This window comes from Herpailurus yagouaroundi, unplaced genomic scaffold (assembly GCF_014898765.1).
Source record: "Herpailurus yagouaroundi ecotype Mexico unplaced genomic scaffold, PumYag 183, whole genome shotgun sequence".
In the NCBI taxonomy this organism is placed as follows: Eukaryota; Metazoa; Chordata; class Mammalia; order Carnivora; family Felidae; genus Herpailurus; species Herpailurus yagouaroundi.
In genome coordinates this window covers 2,386,878-2,404,248 of record NW_024412414.1, presented here as the reverse complement: position 1 = coordinate 2,404,248, position 17,371 = coordinate 2,386,878, and the positions used below count along the sequence as shown (strand labels likewise).

Sequence of the window (17,371 nt, the reverse complement as noted above, 5' to 3'; positions counted from 1 at the left end):
AAGAAAGAAAGAAAGAAAGAAAGAAAGAAAGAAAGAAAGAAAGAAAGGGGATCTCCTTTAACCCAGCCTAGCCACACTAGCTGTGTGATCTCGCCAAGTCACTCTACCTCTCTGGGCCTCAGGTTCCTCATCAGTCAAGTGCAACATGACTGAAGTACGCCCAGTAGGCAAATAACATCATGGTGAAGATAGTGTTTGGTTTAGTGTAAAGTTCTCTGAGAAAGGAGAAATGTCCAGATGCCCTTCACTTTTCTACTATAGTCCACCCTTCAGGTGTTTTGCTTCCATTCCTCCCACAGTTTGCACAACACACTTGCACAGTGGGTATTATTACACCCACGGCCCGGTGGAGGAAACTGAGGCTAAAAGACAATCCTGGGCCCCAGAGCTGGTAGATCGGCAGAGGCAGGACTTGAACCCCGGCCCCTGACTCCAGGCCCTGTGCTGTTGTTTCCTGTATGCTAAGCCTTATTTGCAACCAAAGACCCTGATCTGGAGGAAGGAGGTGAACATATGAAGAATGTAAACATTACCCATCAGCCGAAGCTTCTGAAGGAGGGGGATGAAGCCGTGTAGGACGCTGTGGATCCGGTACACTGCTCACAAACAAAGAGAAAGGAACGTGAGCTTTGTGCCCCAGCAAGGGACGCAGGGTCAGCCCTCACCTACCCTAGGACAAAGGCCTACCCCACACAAACAAGGATTAATGGTGGAATTTCAGGCAGCAGGTTAAGCTTAGATAATAGTACCGGAGTTATTAGTATTAAAAACAATGACCTCAAACAGCAATAACAGTGCCAGGAAACTCGGTGGATTCAGTACCCAACTCCACGAACTGCCTTGTTTTCCATATCTGGCTAATTCTGTTTGTTTGCCACTTTAAACTGTTTTTGTTGCATTTTTGTGGAGCTGCCCATTTTTTCCATGAGGTTTTGCCAGTGACCTCACATTGACCTTGAAAGTGGTCAGGAAGAAAACACGAGCATAAGGAAATCTTTAAAAAATGTTTAGGTTGTGGCTTTCTGGCCCTTGGTGAGCATCCGTGGCAGTCCAGCCACCACCCTAAAGAGTCTCTGGGGGCTGGGGGGACTTACCCAGCCCAAAGTAGATGCCAACGGTCTCCAGGGAGGCGAAGGTGAGTAGGCCGACCCCAAGGGACATGAACCAGTCTGCAAGGGCAGCGAGGAAGAGAATGGTCAGCCTGCAGGTCTGGTCCCTCCTATCCCCCCACCCTGTCCCTGTTCCCATGGCCCTCACCTGCATAATAGTGATAACACACCAGCAAGGTCCCAATGGCAAAGCAGAGCAGGACAAAATGGAAAAACTCATCTGTAAAGGCAGAGGTGGATATTACTATTTGCTTCTTTCTCTTTCTCTTTTTTATAGTTACTAAAAGTATTCTTGTCTCTGCTCCAAAGTGACTTTAGTCAGAGATGCGGCTCCTGACCAGCCCAACTAAAACAGCACCCCAAATCCCACTCCTTTCCAGGCTTTATCTCATTTTATTATTTTTCTAACACTGACACCACTCAACTTGTTATATTTTTATTTCCACACTTATTCTCAAAAAAACCACAAAGAATTGGAGCGCCTGGGTGGTGCAGTCGGTTAAGCGTCCGACTTCAGCCAGGTCACGATCTCGCGGTCCGTGAGTTCGAGCCCCGCGTCAGGCTCTGGGCTGATGGCTTGGAGCCTGGAGCCTGTTTCCGATTCTGTGTCTCCCTCTCTCTCTGCCCCTCCCCCGTTCATGCTCTGTCTCTCTCTGTCCCAAAAATAAATAAAAACGTTGAAAAAAAAAATTAAAAAAAACAAAAACAAAGAATAAATACAAAATAGATTTATTTTGTCTGTCCTCCTCAGTAGGATGCTGGGGCAGGGATTTTGCTCAGAGAATAAAGCACTGCCAGGCATATAGAGCTGCCATACTGTATTTGTCAAATGAGTATTAAATGCAATTGTAAAAAAATGCATTTTTTTACAAAATTTTATAAAATTCCCCTCCTTAAAAGCAAGCAGTAATTGTGAAAGCCTTTCCAGGCATATATATATATATATATACATATTTTAAAAAACCAAACCAGGGAAGTATCACAATACCAGATTTTAAGATATACTACAAAGCTGTAGTAATCAAAACAGTGTGGAATTAGCATAAAAATAGACACATAGATCAGTGGAACAGAACAGAGAGTCCAAAAATAAAGCCATGCTTTTCTGGTCAATTAATCTTCAACAAAGGAGGCAAGAATATGCAATGGAAAAAAGACGGTCTCTTTAACAAATGGTGTTGGGGAAACTGGACAGCAAAGGAATAAAACTGGATCACTTTCTTACATCATACACAAAAGTAAATTCAAAATCGATTAAAGACCTAAATGTGAGACAGGAAACCATAAAATCCCCAGAAGAAAACATAGACAGTAATTTCTTTGACATCAGCCATAGCAGCTTCTTTAGAGATAGGTCTCCTGAGGCAAGAGACCCAAAGGCAAAATTAAACAAATGAGGTTATACCAAAATAAAAACTTCTGCACAGTGAAGGAAACCATCAACAAAACAAAAAGGCAACATAGTGAATGGGAGAAGATATTTGCAAATGACATATCTGATAAGGGGTTGGTATCCAAAATATACAAAGGACTCACACAACTCAACACTGACAACAATCGTCTTCATCATCATCATCGTCATTATCATTATCATCATCATCCAATTAAAAAATGGATAGAAGACATGAACAGACGTTTTTCTGAAGAAAGCATCCAAATGGCCAACAGACACCATGAAAGGATGCTCAATATCACTAATCGTCAGGGAAATGCAAATGGAAACCACAATGAGATTTCACTTTACACCTGTCAGAATAGCTAAAGTAAAAGAGACAAGAAATAAAAAGTGTTGGCAAAGATGTGGAGAAAAAGGAACCCTCGTGTACTGTTGGTGGGAATGCAAACTGGTGCAGCCTCTGTAGAAAACCAATACGGGGTTTCTTAAAAAAATTAAAAATAGAATTACCATACAATCCAGTAATTCCACTACTGGGTATTTACTCAAAGAAAAAGAAAACACTAATTCAAATAGATATATATATATGCACCCTGATGTTTATAGCAGCATTGCCTACAATAGCCAAATTATAGAAGCAGCCCAAGTATCCATTGAGAGTTGAGTGGATATGTGTGTTACTCAGCCAAGGACCTGAATGGACTTAGAGGGAATGATGCTAGGTGAAATAAGTCAGTCAGAGAAAGACAAATACCATATGATTTCACTCATATGTGGAATTTAAGGAACAAAACAAACATATAAACAAAGAAAAACAAAAAAACAGACCCTTAAATACAGAGGACAAACTGATGGTTACTAGAGGGCAGGTGGGGGGGGCGGCAGGGGATAAGTAAAATACGTGAAGGAGATTGAGAGCACACTTATTGTGATGAGCAATGAGAAATGTATAGAATTGTTGAATCATTATATTGTACATCCGAAACTAATACAACACCGTGTATTAACTATACTTGATTTTTTTAAAAAAGCAGGACCAATTTGTACACCTGCTGCTCTATCATTTGCTTTCTTCATCTCATGGATAGATTAGGACCATCTTTCCATCTTAGAACATAATAGATCTGCCCTGTTCTTTTTGACGGCTGCACAGTGTTCCCAATTTAGTTAACTGGTCCCTCATTGATAAACCTAGAAGTGTTTTTTGCTGTTACCACTGATGCTGCACAAACATCACTACACATGAATCTGTGCACGTGTTTCTGTGGGCCCGATGCCCAGAAGTGAAATTGCAGGCTTGGAGGGTTCTCCTAGCTAACACAGATGTGGAGAGGAGCCAAGACTAGGGTCTGGGCCTTGGGCAGGTGTTCAGGTGTGCTCTGGAGTGAGGCCTCCCTGCGCTTTGCCAGGCACTGGGGACAGAACACAGGGCCCTGGACTCGGTCAAGGGGTCGTGATGAGAGGAGGCTCTGCTGTCTGTGTCCGAAGGACAATGACAATGACAGGGTGGCATTAAAGACACAGGGGTTCCAAACTAAGACCATGCTCTAGGAAGGAGAGCGGAAAGGGGAATCACCTTGCTTTCGGGTATAATGCCTGTCCTGCACTTGGGGAATCTCAGTGTTATTCCCGTGAGGCACATTTCATAGCCCAGGAAAGTTCTAAAGCCCTGGTTCCTTTAGCTGGACAGAGACAGAGTCAGGGGCTCACACCCAGGTGTCCTACGCCCTAAAGGTGGCCTTTTGCAACAACCCTAAATGTTTTAAGGACAACTTCCATTTGTTTAATCAAACACGTTGGTCTCACATCCCTTTCTCATCCTTCTCCCTAAAGCCCTCACAGATTCCAGGCTTAGAGCAAAGGAATTCCTTCCAGTTCTTATCACTCCTTCTCTAGAGTCTAGGCTAATCTAACCTCAGGGCTTCCTTGCCCCCTCTAGTTCCCTATCATGACCAGAGGCCTGGGGGGCATTTATCATCCCCTTGACTCCATGTATAGCAGCAAGAGCACAGGACCAGGGTTCAAGTCTAGGTTGTGCTACTGGCTAGCTGAAAGCCCACACGCCATCCTTGAGTCTTAGCTTCCACATCTGCACAATGGGAGTCATTATACCACCTTCTTGCCATGATTCTAAGCTGAGGTGTTTGCAAACACCACACATGACAGAGGTGGGCTGTGATCGCTGTTTTTCTAGGCCACCAGTGGACTTTCTAACCATAGAAATCTGGACCAGGCAGACAGGTAGAAATAGCTTTGGGACACGAAATTCCTTACCATCTTTTTTTTTTTTTTTTTTAATTTTTTTTGAGGGGGAGGAGGGGCAAAGAGAGAGGAAGAGAGAGAATTCCAAGCAAGCTCTGTACTGTCAGCACAAAGCACAACGCAGGGCTCAGTCCCACGAACCATGAGATCATGACCTAAGCCGAGATCAAGATTCAGACGCCCAACTGACTGAGCCACCCAGGCACCCACTTACCATCTTTCTTTATATTCAGTCTTCTTAACTGAGAGGCTTCCACTTCTCCTTAGGAACAAGAGAGAGATAAGTGTTTACTTTGAAGAGGGGTGCCAGGTAGGGTTTTCTCTTCTCTGCCTCACTCAGACCGGCTCTCCTGGGTTCCTCTTCCTGGGTCAGAGGGCACTCACCACAGGGCCAATCAGGGCAAAGCTGTGAAGGTGGGGTGTGTCTGTCCTTGGGAGCCCCACAGACCTCTTCCTCTCTACCCAACCTGAGTCTACATTCTGTTTCCTTTCTCCTGAGCTTGGAGAGCCCTTCCCAGAATCAAGGTGACACTCTGACTGGTGATGTAGTCCCTGCTTGACTGACCCACCCTCTCAGGCTGTCTGGTCCTCCCTAACCCCCCCGGAATGGAGGCCACCTCCCCCTCTCCTCTTGGAGTTTGTGTATTTACCACTTGCTGGGTCAGAGCCTCTCCTTCGGAGTCCTGGAAATCAGAAACTCAACATTAATGCCAGGCTAGCTTGGTCCCTTAACAGATGCCTCCACCCTAGCAGAGGAAGTAGGTCACCTCTGAAAATCCCAAGTCAAATTCTCCAGCCCTCAAGGGATCTTTCTATCTATCGATTGCTGACTGAAATCCCATTGCTTCTTGCCTAAAGCCCCTTTCTAATCTGCACTGGGCCCCTGCCTGACTGAGCCCAGGTCAGAGCCCCGGGTCCGCAAGTGGTTTTGGAGTCCCCAACTCACACCCAGGAACCCTGATAGCAGCTGGCTCTCTCAGGGGAAACAAAACGCCCAGACCTGTTCATCATCAGCACTGACAATCCCTATCCCCTAACTGGACACTCACCTGATTCTCCAGAGGGCACCACCTCTCCGGAGACACCTACACAGAAGGAAAATCAGCGATCACATATCCATTATCCTCTGGGTGGGGAGCAGTTATACTGTGGGGCAGATGGATCTCATTCAGAGACTTTCCATTTGATCTGAGTGGGCCAAGAGGTGACTGGAGCAGGCTGGAGGGCTATTCCATCTCGAGGGGCAACTACCCACCAGCCACCAAAAGCCACTGTAGAAAGGCCTGTCCAGTGTTACAGGTCATCCAATTTCCCACAAGAGGGCAGAAATCCAGGTTTTACATCAAATTTTTTTTTTTTATTTTAATAGAGAGAGAGAGAGAGAGCACACACTGGAGGTGCAAAGAGAGAGAATCCCAAGCAGGCTCCACACTGTCAGCACAGAGCCCGATGCAGGGCTGGAACGAACTCACGAACCATGAGATCATGACATGAGCCGAAACCAAGAGACAGACGCTCAACCGGCTGAGCCACCCAGGTGCCCCTACATTAACTTCTTGATTATAGAAAAGGTGGGCACCTCTTGTATTCCACTGAATCAAAGACATCCTTTGTGAGAAATGACATTATTTTCTATATTTCTATGTAAGGAAAACCACTGCCAATTTTAATTGTAAGTTGCCAGCAATTTTCAGATGCATCCTGACCTTAGAGATATCTAAATGTGAAAAAGTAGGAGTTGTATAATTGATGAAATGTAATAATAATAATAATAATAATAATAATAATAGTAACACTCCTTGAGCCAGATAAAACACATCTGCACACATGTGGGCATCAGTTTGCAACCTCTGCCTGTTCATGACTACACAGATGCAGATGATGACACCTAGCCATGTGGCCCAGCCCCACCAGGCCCTGAGTTCATGGGAACCAAGCTGGGCTGCACATTGGTAACTCTGGTCCCACACCCTGCTGAGTGTTGAACTCCTTGTCTGGGCGGCTGAGGCTGATTTGAGCCCTCTGTACTTGTCCCGAGCTGCTGCCTCCCCAATTAATCTGGTTTAGGGTGGCCTACCCACCCCATTCATCCTGATTCTTGGTGCTTATTCTAGTTCCTGGGGACCTCTCTCCCAGCCTGTCAAATCCTTTCCCTCAAGGGCAGGGAGAACCCCTTGTAGCATCCCCACCCCCCCTCCAACAGGTAGTCACCACACCTGTACACTTCCCATTCTTCATTGGGTCAGCCTCAGGACACGAACATCAGAAGACGGCACTCAGCACACAACAATAAACATGCTGAACTGTTTTTATGCAAATAGGTCTTTATGTTGATATGCAAATAGGAAACATCATCTGCAGGTGACCTGAGGGGTCAATACTGAGGGTACGGAGAACATACCGAGAACAGTATGAATTAATGAGACTCTAGGAGTGTAATTTACTTAGAATCTCCTAGGTCTTGGGGGGAAAAAGTAATTCACAAATTCACCAACCGTGGTGATATCTACCTTTCAGTGAATATGAACTACTTTTATGATGAGAAAAAAACATTTTTAAATATATGTAAATGTAACTGTTTCTCTCTCTTTCATTTTACACCCAGTGAAACCATTCCCACAGTACTTGAGTAATTAAAAACATTTTCCTAAACCAAGTAATACTTGGCTTTGTGAAAGAGAAAGAATGAGAGACAGAAAGAAAGAAAGAAAGAAAGAAAGAAAGAAAGAAAGAAAGAGTTCAGGCAAGCAAATAAAACAGTATTAACTATTTACCCACAATGCTACCACCCAGAGGAAGACACCGGTAATATCTTGATGCAGAAATTAAAATATTCTGTTTACCTTTCTTAGAATTATTATCTAACACCTTATTATCAGGTGTTAGGAGACTATGTAGATTATAGAAATGTTGGATTAAACAAAGTTAAACAGGTTTTCATTTTCGTATCTGCAGTACACATTTGTTAGGCTTTTTTGGCAAACTGGCTCATTCCTACAAATTGCTCCCATTGCATCAAAGTGCTACCAAGCAAAGTGCCATGTTTACAACTCCTTGCTGTAATAGCCACTATGTCGAGATGATTATTCCATGAAGTATTTAGAGATCAGATCCTTAATTTTCCCATGCATGTGTACATAGCCCACTATTCCAAGATAGTGCGTGCTAATCATGTTCTATTTCGCTGGTTGGAAAGCTCAGGCCCAGAAAGATTGGCCGACTTATCTAGGTCGCCCTCAAGTCAAGATTATAGTTCAGAAGAGAATCCGGGGCAGTCTCCCCATGGTAGAAAATGCTTGTCCCCATCCCCATCCGCCAATGTTCTAACCATTCATCTGGCCATATTTCCTATATTTTCCTAGCACTTTTCAGCCCATTGAAACACCCTCGTGATCTTGTTTCTGTCCCACAAAGTCCAGAGAGCTCACGTCTCTGTGTAGTTCCCTTTTCTCCAAGGCCACTGGACAATGACTTACCTCCATAGAGCTGAAGCTCGTCCTTCAAAAGGTCAGGCTCCTCATGCACAGCACCTGAATAGAAACATCCTTTTAGCCAGCTCTTCCCAGTCACAGTATCCCAGGACAGCTTCCATCTCCCACACATCTGAAGTCTTAAAAAGTAACATAAGCCTTGTTTGTGTTGGGGTGAGCCTGGCAGTCTTTAAGAGGCAAGACAGCCTTCACAAGTACCTTCCCTTTATGCTATCTGACTCCCCCCACACGCTCAGAGGTGACTGTGGTCAGCTTCGTGGACCTGGGTCTGAGAGGTCCTGAGGATCTGAGAGGACCTGAGCCTCCTTCAAAATCAATAGTCAGAGTTGCCATTTATTGAGCACTTACTATGTACCAACACGAACTTAGATATTTATATTTAACATTTTGTTAGAACCCTGGGGTGACTGAGTGGCTCAGTCAGTTAAACATCCAACTCTTGATTTCCACTCAGGTCATGATCTCACAGTTCATGAGATCCAGCCCTGCCTTGAGCTCTGTGCTGATGGTGTGGGGCCTGATTGGGGTTCTCTCCCTGCCCCTTCCCTGCTTGTGTGCTCTCTCAAAATAAAAACCTAAACTTAAAAAAAATATATTTTGTTAGATCCTTATGGAAATCCAATGAAGAAGGTATGAGTATCTCTTCTTCCCCCATTTTATGGGTAAGGGAACTGAGGGTCCCAAAGTTAAATTATTCCCTGAAGGTCACACGGCCAGTAAGTGGCAATTCCAGGGTTCAAACCCAGATCTGTCACCAAAACCTGCAATCATAATCACTTTTATCTTCAGAAATAGAGCCCAGAACTCAACTCTAGCTTCCTGGGCAGCATTTATTAAACATCTCCCAGGTTCTGTGTGCCAGGTTCTGTACTAGGCATTAATACAGACTCTTCGCCTCATGCTCTTTTCTTCCCACAACCCACTTAGGCCAAAATGTATTTAAATTTTTTATTTTTGCAAGTTTTCTTCTGGTTGTTAAAATAGAACACGTTCACTGTATAATTTTTATAGCCAAAAAAGCAAAAGCCAAAAATCACCCACAATTTAACCATCCAGAGATATCCAGAGATAACCACTCCTGACACTTTGCTATTTTTCCTTCCAGTCTTATTTATGGCCACGTATGTGTGAATTTCTACAGAGTATATATGAGATCAAACCAGTCATATAATTTGGCATCTTTCTTGGTCACTTCAGAGATGTATGAAGAACAGAACTGTAGCCAGGGAAGGGTGTATTTTGCTGTCGTTGGACACGAGGCTGCTTGCCATTGGTGCTTTACTATAAACATGGCTGTGAGGAACATCTTTAAAAAAATTTTTTTTAAGCATTTATTCATTTTTCAGAGTAAGAGAGACAGAGCATGAGCGGGGGAGGGGCAGAGAGAGAGGGAGACACAGAATCAGAAGCAGGCTCCAGGCCCTGAGCTGTCAGCCCAGAGCCCAATGCGGGGATTGAACTCATGGACAGCAAGATCATGACCTGAGCTGAAGTCAGACACTCAACCGACTGAGCCACCCAGGCACCCTGTGAAGAACATCTTCACGCAGGTATGCTCATTCCCACTGAGAAACTCAATCAGGAGCTGGGTGGGCAAAGGAGAAATGGCAAGGCTTATCGCCTACCAGGTGAGCTGTCCCTGGGGGGGTGTCCAGCCCCCTGGCTCTGCCGACGTTTTCCGGTTACTCTGGGGTGCTGGTCCTCATCACTGCTCCCTGCAAGGAACAAACACAAACTCTAGGAGAACCTCAGCCTGGCAAGAGCCTGAAATACATTCGTTCTGATGTTTGTTCTCAGAATTTAGCTTATATGAGGAGTGTGGTCTGGAGGAAAGAGCACTGTTTGGGGGGGGAGGGGTGGTGGTGAGGGAGGAGTAGGAGATCAGCCACAAACTTTCTGTGTGACCTTGGACAACTCATTTAATATTTCCACTGTTGCTTTCATGAAGATAAGATGAGGTCACCTGAGGCATCCTATGATAAGCACAGGGACTGTGTCATCTCTGTGTCCCCACATCATCTTTGCTCCCACTGGGAAGGCCCTTCCCATTTGTCTCCTTTATCTTGAAGATTAAGGAGTAGGAAGTCTTTTCTAACTGCCCCAGTTCACGCTCATCGTCGCCCTCCCTCATCTGGGTTACGATCGCATCAGCTATCTGTGCTTGACACAGTGGGCATGAGGGCCAGCGGTGATGGTGTTTGTCTCTCCAACCATCTTGAACTCCTGAAGGACAAGGCCTGGGTCCCTACTGTTCTAAGGGTGCCCAGCCGGGAGGAGGAGCTTGATCAAGACTTGAAGAATGACAGAGTTGTTAGCACTTGGACCAGTCAGTGTTGCAGGAATTCAGGCCTGGGAGCCAGGAGTTCCTGGCTTCAGGTCCAGAGGACTCCCTTTTCCTGAGGATGACCGAATGGCTCTGGCAGCGTGAATGTCCCTCAGTGTGCTTGCGGAGCTCCTGCTTAATCGTGGATAAATTTTAAATTTCCAGGAAGCTAGATTAACTGTGTTTTAAAATCAGTGCATATGTGATGTCAGCTAGGTACAGAGGAAAAGGCATCAGGAAGTACATCAAGATTACAACAGCAGGGGTGATTGGGTGGCTCAGTTGGTTGAGCTTCCAACTCTTGGTTTTGGCTCAGGTCATGAGCTCAGGGTCCTGAGAATGAGCGCTGCGTCTCGCTCCGCGTTGAGCATGGAGCCTGCTTGAGATTCTTTCTCTCCCCCTCTCTCTGCTCCTCTTTCTCTCTCTAAAAAATAAATTAAATTAAGAAAAAAAAGATTGCAACGGCAGTATTTATCTCAGAAGATGGGATTTTGGTTAGCTTCTAGTTTCTTCTTTTCTGTATTTTATAAATATTAACCAATGTAAAAAAAACTTTTTCATTGCGTTTTGCAAAATATAAAACAACACAGAAAATGAAACAAAACATTATTCCAAATTCTATCGGCCAGGGACAACGTCCCTCAACATGAAAAATGAACATTATTTTAGCTTTCTCTAGGATGTATTCAAAATATGTAATTTTTTGTAAAAGGTATTATAGTATTAAATGCTTTCTAAAATGAGGACAATTTTTATATGTGCTCTCTAATTCGATTATTTAAAAAAGTAACCCTGGCAGAAAGAGTCACAGTTTGCTGCTACTTGGTACCCCAGTATCCATCCCAGAGCCTGGCACATGTTGGTGCTTAACAAATATTTACTGAATAAATGTAAGGAAACACAGTAATATATGTTCAGTGATTATCTCTGGGTGACAGAGCACAGGGTGATTTTCTTCTTCTTTCTACTTCCTTATATGCTCCACATTTTTACAGTGTTTCTATGTGCAATCTTGCACAATAAAAAGTTTTAATTAAAAAGCAACAGGATGCATTAAAAAAGATATATAGGGAGAGGAGTACTGGCTGCTGGACTATGAGTTAGGGTCCCCAGTATGGAGGAAGGCTGAGGATACAGTGAAGTGCCAGCCAGGCTTGGGGTCGAAAGGGCTAATGGTCACCAGCAAAGCCCAAAGCATGGGCAGGGTGTGAGTTCTAGCAGCAGACCAGCCTTTGTGGATCAGAGATCAGAATCCCGATATCAGCATGTCTCTGTGTTTCTGTGTTTCTTTTCTTGTTGCTTTTTCCTTAGTGTTCAGTTTTGCTAATCACAGGCAGTCCCATGTATGCTGCAGAGACCTGAGGGAAGGGGCTTATGGTCACACTTGGGGGAGGACATTTGTAGGGGAGCAGCACCCCCAAGGGTCAACCTGAATGGGAAGACAGAATGTCACCTCCCACCCAGGGAGGAGAAAAAAAAAAGGACAAGCAAGAGCCCCCTAATACCGGGAAACTCTTCTTCCAGGGCTAAACCTAATCGGGGATGGGCGTGTATATCCATTCTTGATTCTCGAACAATAAGGGTTTGAACTGTCTGGGTCTACTTACATGCAGATTTTTTTTAAGTTTTTTTTTTAATTTAATTATTTTGAAGAAGACAGAAACAGTGCAGTGGGGGAGGGGCAGAAAGAGATGGAGAGAGAATCCCAAGCAGGCTCCACACTGCCAGCACAGAGCCCGATGTGGGGCTCGACATGAAACCCAGAGATCATGACCTGAGCCAAAACCAAGAGTTGGATGCTTAACCGACTGAACCACCCAGGCGCCCCTGTAAGCAGATTTTTTACCTCACTGGGTTATAAATGTATTTTCTTTTCCTTTTCCTACTTTTTTTTTTAATTTTAGATATTTAAATATTTATTTATTTATTTAGAGCACACAGGTCGGGGAGGGGCAGAGAGAAAGGGAGAAGAGAGAATCCCAAGCAGGCTCCGGCTGACAGCACAGAGCCCAGCATGGAGCTCGATCTCACAAACTGCGAGATCATGACCTGAGTCAAAATGAAGAGTCTGATGCTTAACCGTCTGAGCCACTCAGGCACTCCAGGGGATAATCTTAACAGTTTTTTTTTTTGGAGCTGTTACCAAGTGCAAGGTGCTAAGACTTTAGATGTGTAAAGAATGTAATCCTCCCCACAATTCCATGAGGTAGTAGCTTTTGCTATCATCCCCAGTTTATAGATGAGGGCCCCAAGGCACATTGGGTTTAGCAGTTTACCCGAAAGGACACATAGCTGGTGAGTGGCAAAGAAAGGGTTTGGACCTAGGCAGGCTGGTGCACTGAGTTCAACAGCAGAGTGCTCCTGAAAAGCCTAAAATTACTTTACATGAGGCGCAGCCACTTGAGGGGCTTTCTGGGAAGCATGAAAATTAGCTGCAAAGATATCACAGAATAACAGAATACTCAGGATATGACAGCAAAAATTTTTAAACAGAGGACCAAATTGTCTGTGTGGTCAGTTATAACTGTGTACAAGTTGCATGTATCGACAGGTGGGGTCTGGAAGGGAATATGGAAAAATAGAGTTGAAGTATCAAGGCAGGAGATTATGGGGGATTGTTTTCTCATGTAAATGCTTTTCTTGAATAATATTACGAATATATATACATATGTACTAATCTTTGCTATACCTGAAGAAGAGGAGGATGACGAAGAGGAAGAGGAGGAGGAAGATGAAGAGGAGGAGGAGGAGGAAAAACACTTGTCTCTCTTGGGTTGTTCTTGAGGAAAGAATCCAGCTTCCCTGTCTTGCTTGTGGAGATCCGTCTCTCCATCTGGGAGGTACACATAGGCAAGGATGAGTGTTTCTTGCCCTTCCTACCCCAGAGACCACCAAGACCTCCCCAGGTGTCTCCTTGGACTTGGGGGCCAGGAATGGCTGGGATCTTTTCCCAAACATGTAGGGCCAGTGGAAGGTGCAGGAGATCAGAGTTCTCAGAAGCCTCAGGGGCTCTAGGAAGGCCCAAGGCATAAATTTCTCTGAATATGGAGACTAGAGAGGGGCTTTTCAGCCCCCATCCTGCCCAGAGGTCACTAGACTGTGTTGCCAATGTAGGATTCACTGTAAATTACAGGGCAGGTATGATCTGGTCAAGCGAACCCTCTCATCCCCCATTCTGGGGCCGAGCAGGACCATTCCCACCTTCTCGGGACTCTCCCCAGTGCGAGACCCTCTCCTAAGTCCCCAGAACCCCCTTGAGATTTGGGAAGCAACTGAGGGTCTGCAAAGCTAAAGAGTTCTAGGGGACAGACTGGACCAAGTGTGTGTGTGTGTGCATGTGTGTGTGTGTAAAACACTACTTCTCCAGAGGATTCAACTGTGACTTGAGCCACTGTGAAACATGAGCTAAGCAGAGCCTTCTGTTCCACCAGCACTGCTGGACTCTACCTCCCACGTGGCTTTGCCCAGAGGGTGAGAGGAGGCAAACATACAGTCCAGATCTTCTGTTTCTCCAGGGACTCGACTGTGATCTTGAGTCTGGGAAGAAGGTCCTGAAGTCTCCATGGTTTTCCCTGGAAGAATAACAGTAAGTAATTAGAATAACAATAATAATTAATTTCACCTCAGTTAATCCCCTTAATGTGTAAACAGCTTGGCAAATAAAGAAGAAAAAGACAAACACCCAATATTCAAAAATACAAGAAAACAACTTATAAAAAAAGAATATACAATTAGGGAAATTTAAATAATGATCATCTTTTGATAATATTGGTAACTTATTTATTTTTTTAAAAAATAGACTTTAGTTGTTAGAGCAGTTTGAGGTTCACAGCACAATTGAGTGGATGGTACAGAGATAACCAACATGCCCCCTGGCCCCAAACATGTATTTTTAGGTGTGATATTTATTTACTTATTTTATTATTTAAAAAAAATTTTTTTAACATTTTAAGTATTTTTGAGGCAGGGAGAGACAGAGCATGAACAGGGGAGAGTCAGAGAGAGGGAGACACAGAATCTGAAACAGGCTCCAGGCTCTGAGCTGTCAGCACAGTGCCCGACGCGGACGCGGGGCTCGAACTCACGGACCGAGAGATCATGACCTGAGCCGAAGTTGGCCGCTTAACAACTGAGCCACCCAGGCGCCCCTAGGTGTGATATTTATATTAAGGTTATATTGAGTTAAAGTGTCCTTAAATGTAAGGATAAATACTGAAATTTTTATGATAAAATTATATGATGTCTGGGACTTTCTTCAACATGATCTTATTGGGGGGTTGGAGGGTGTAGGTGGGAGTCCAAATAAACAAACACGACGAGTTAATAGTTATTGGAGCTCTATCAAAATATAAACTGTGGTTATCTCTGAGTGGTGATATAATGCATTTTTCGTTTCTTATTTTTACTTTACATTTTCTAAATTTTTAACAGTATTGCTTTTGTTGTAATAAAATAGCCAAGAATCTTTCCTTAGTTAAAAATGTAATATGCCAATATCAGAATAGTATATATCAGTGTATATCAGTACTTAAGCCCTTTTACAAAGGACTTCTCTGAGCCTGATCACAAACCAAAGTCAGGTAGGAATTTGGCTTAATTGCTCCTCACATTTGGATTATAGTTTCTAGACAACAAAACTTCCCCAAATATTGTCTCCTTTGACTGTTACAATCACCCTTCAAGGTATTTTTATTACTCCTATCTTATAGAGGCACAGAACCCATATGAATACACCTCAAAACATTGGTCTGGGGCACAAAACTACTCAGAGGCCACTCTGGAGTCCGGCCCTGCTGGAATGCCTTTCCAGCATTTCCATGCATTTCCATGGAATTCCAGCATCCACGATTATGGTGACGGTAAGGGCAGGAAGCAGGCACTTGAAGGTGAAGAGCAAAGTTTGGAAATCTATCCCATCAGGACACTATACTCCGTACTTTCCTGAAATTCTGAGAGGGAGCTAGAGGTAACTCTGGAGGGTGGCTTTCAGGTGAACGTACAAGAAGGCCATAACTGTGGCCTTGGAAAATCCAAACGGCTGACCAGAGTCAGCTAGTGCTCTCGGTGGGGAAGATATATGGAGAAGGGCTCCCCTACAAAGCCTTTATTTTAGCTGGGCACATGGCCACCCAGCTACGGACTATGTTCCCAGCATCCCTTGAAGCTAAGTGTGGCCATTTGACTACATTCCTGCCAATGGAATGTGTGTGGATGTGATATGTGTGGTGGTGTGACAGTAACTGTTTAATGGCTCTCCAGGAAAAAAAGTACATACACATGCACACACACACACATTTGTTATAAGTTACTGATGTAAAAAATGCATAGCATACAGTTTACAAATAATAAAATATACAGTACTCTTTATTGCAAATCCCACACACCTGTAACTTCAGTGTGATTTGGAATTTCTTGCAAAACCTGCTATCAGTTTTTTATAAGTCCATCATCAGCAACAGTGTCAAAATCAAACTACTATAAGTTATTGATTACTATCAGTTTCAGCAAAAAAGTTGCCGACACGATTGATGAACGTGAATACTCCTAATGTAAATGTCAGCTGATATTTTCTTTCACATTAACGAGTAAGACAAAAGTGAAACAACCAAGGCATTCATTGTCACAGTTTGTCAGTGATATGAGCAACTTCTTTGCTGAATAGCATTAGTTTTCAAATTCTGGAAGACTATTTTCTCGACTTGTGCTATTTACAATGTAATGGCTATAGGTGCAACCCAGTTTTAGGTTGAATCTGCATTATTAGTGTTTTCTTGATCACTTTCTAACATTTAGACCATCAACAAAATGAACCATCAAGCTCTGATTTGTAGAGGTGACTATTTTCTGTGGTGTAAATGAAAGGGCAGGCCTACGCCGGCCGACTCCATCTTGTTCTGTGTCCTTCACCTTGACCACACCTCCTCCCCTTGAGTAACCCCCCCCCCCACCTGCCTAACAGGACTCGGACCCTTCCCCAGCCAATCGGCTGAGGCCATAGCCATTACCTCACCAACTGCTCCTAGGCCCCAATAAAACCTTTGTCCTTTTGAAACTCACTCTCTCTCCCTGGTATCTCACTGCTGCGTCGGTGCAGGTAGGGGATTGAGCTTGAGCTAGCTCGAATAAAGGCTCTTTTGCTTTTACATCGGACTCGGCTCCCTGGCGGTATTTGGGGATCACGAATTCTGGGCATAACATAAAAGCCTGATGGCAGGCCTTGAACTCGTGAACAAAGAGATCATGACCTGAGCCGACATCGGATGCCCAAATGACTGAGCCACCCAGGTGCCCCTTAATTGTACATTTCTATAACTTAATAAAGGTTGGGCTTAATAATCAGCGTCCAAAGTTCCTAAAGATTTGACAATCTATGCTCACAGGTGATACAGTCTGGTGTCAGCCTCAGGCATACTTCTGCTTGCATTCTACTTCCTCTTTCCTGCTTTGTATATGCTGGAACTCAGACACTGGGTGGGGGTGGGGGGAAGTGAAACAATCTCCTTCATGCATAACAAACCAATACCCCAGGGAATTCCTGAGCAAGAAGTCAAAAGGAAATCTAAGCCTGGAAAGGCCTCATGCCCCAGAGCCACCAGCCCACCTGAACCTGCCTCTGATCAGCTATATGCACGGAAATAAACTTTCCTCTTATTTGAGCCTGTGATTTGGTCTATTTGTTACAGCAGCATTGCCTGTTGTGCAGGCTTCATTTGGAAGCCTCCCATATTTCTTCTCCCAGTTCAGAGTCTAAGCCCTCAACTTGGGGTAGATTCCCTACTCTCTGACCAGT

At 44.2% G+C, this 17,371-nt stretch overlaps 1 protein-coding gene across 8 annotated transcripts in view; it reads right to left on the bottom strand.

Moving 5' to 3' along the window:
• The window catches only part of TMEM40 (transmembrane protein 40), a 59,805-nt gene that overhangs the window by 1,871 nt on the left and 40,563 nt on the right, over nt 1–17,371 (bottom strand). For 4 of the 8 annotated variants that reach the window (XM_040491919.1, XM_040491921.1, XM_040491925.1 and 1 more), the window contains 10 exons: nt 14,073–14,153; nt 13,271–13,414; nt 9,884–9,973; nt 8,244–8,297; nt 5,817–5,852; nt 5,418–5,450; nt 4,982–5,029; nt 1,258–1,329; nt 1,095–1,169; nt 534–596 (listed from right to left, as the gene is read on the bottom strand). In XM_040491919.1, the coding sequence (XP_040347853.1) occupies nt 534–596; nt 1,095–1,169; nt 1,258–1,329; nt 4,982–5,029; nt 5,418–5,450; nt 5,817–5,852; nt 8,244–8,297; nt 9,884–9,973; nt 13,271–13,414; nt 14,073–14,153 (696 nt within the window). The remainder of the gene's footprint in view (nt 1–533; nt 597–1,094; nt 1,170–1,257; nt 1,330–4,981; nt 5,030–5,417; nt 5,451–5,816; nt 5,853–8,243; nt 8,298–9,883; nt 9,974–13,270; nt 13,415–14,072; nt 14,154–17,371) is intronic. The other 4 variants (XM_040491920.1, XM_040491923.1, XM_040491922.1 and 1 more) reach the window with 4 other exon arrangements.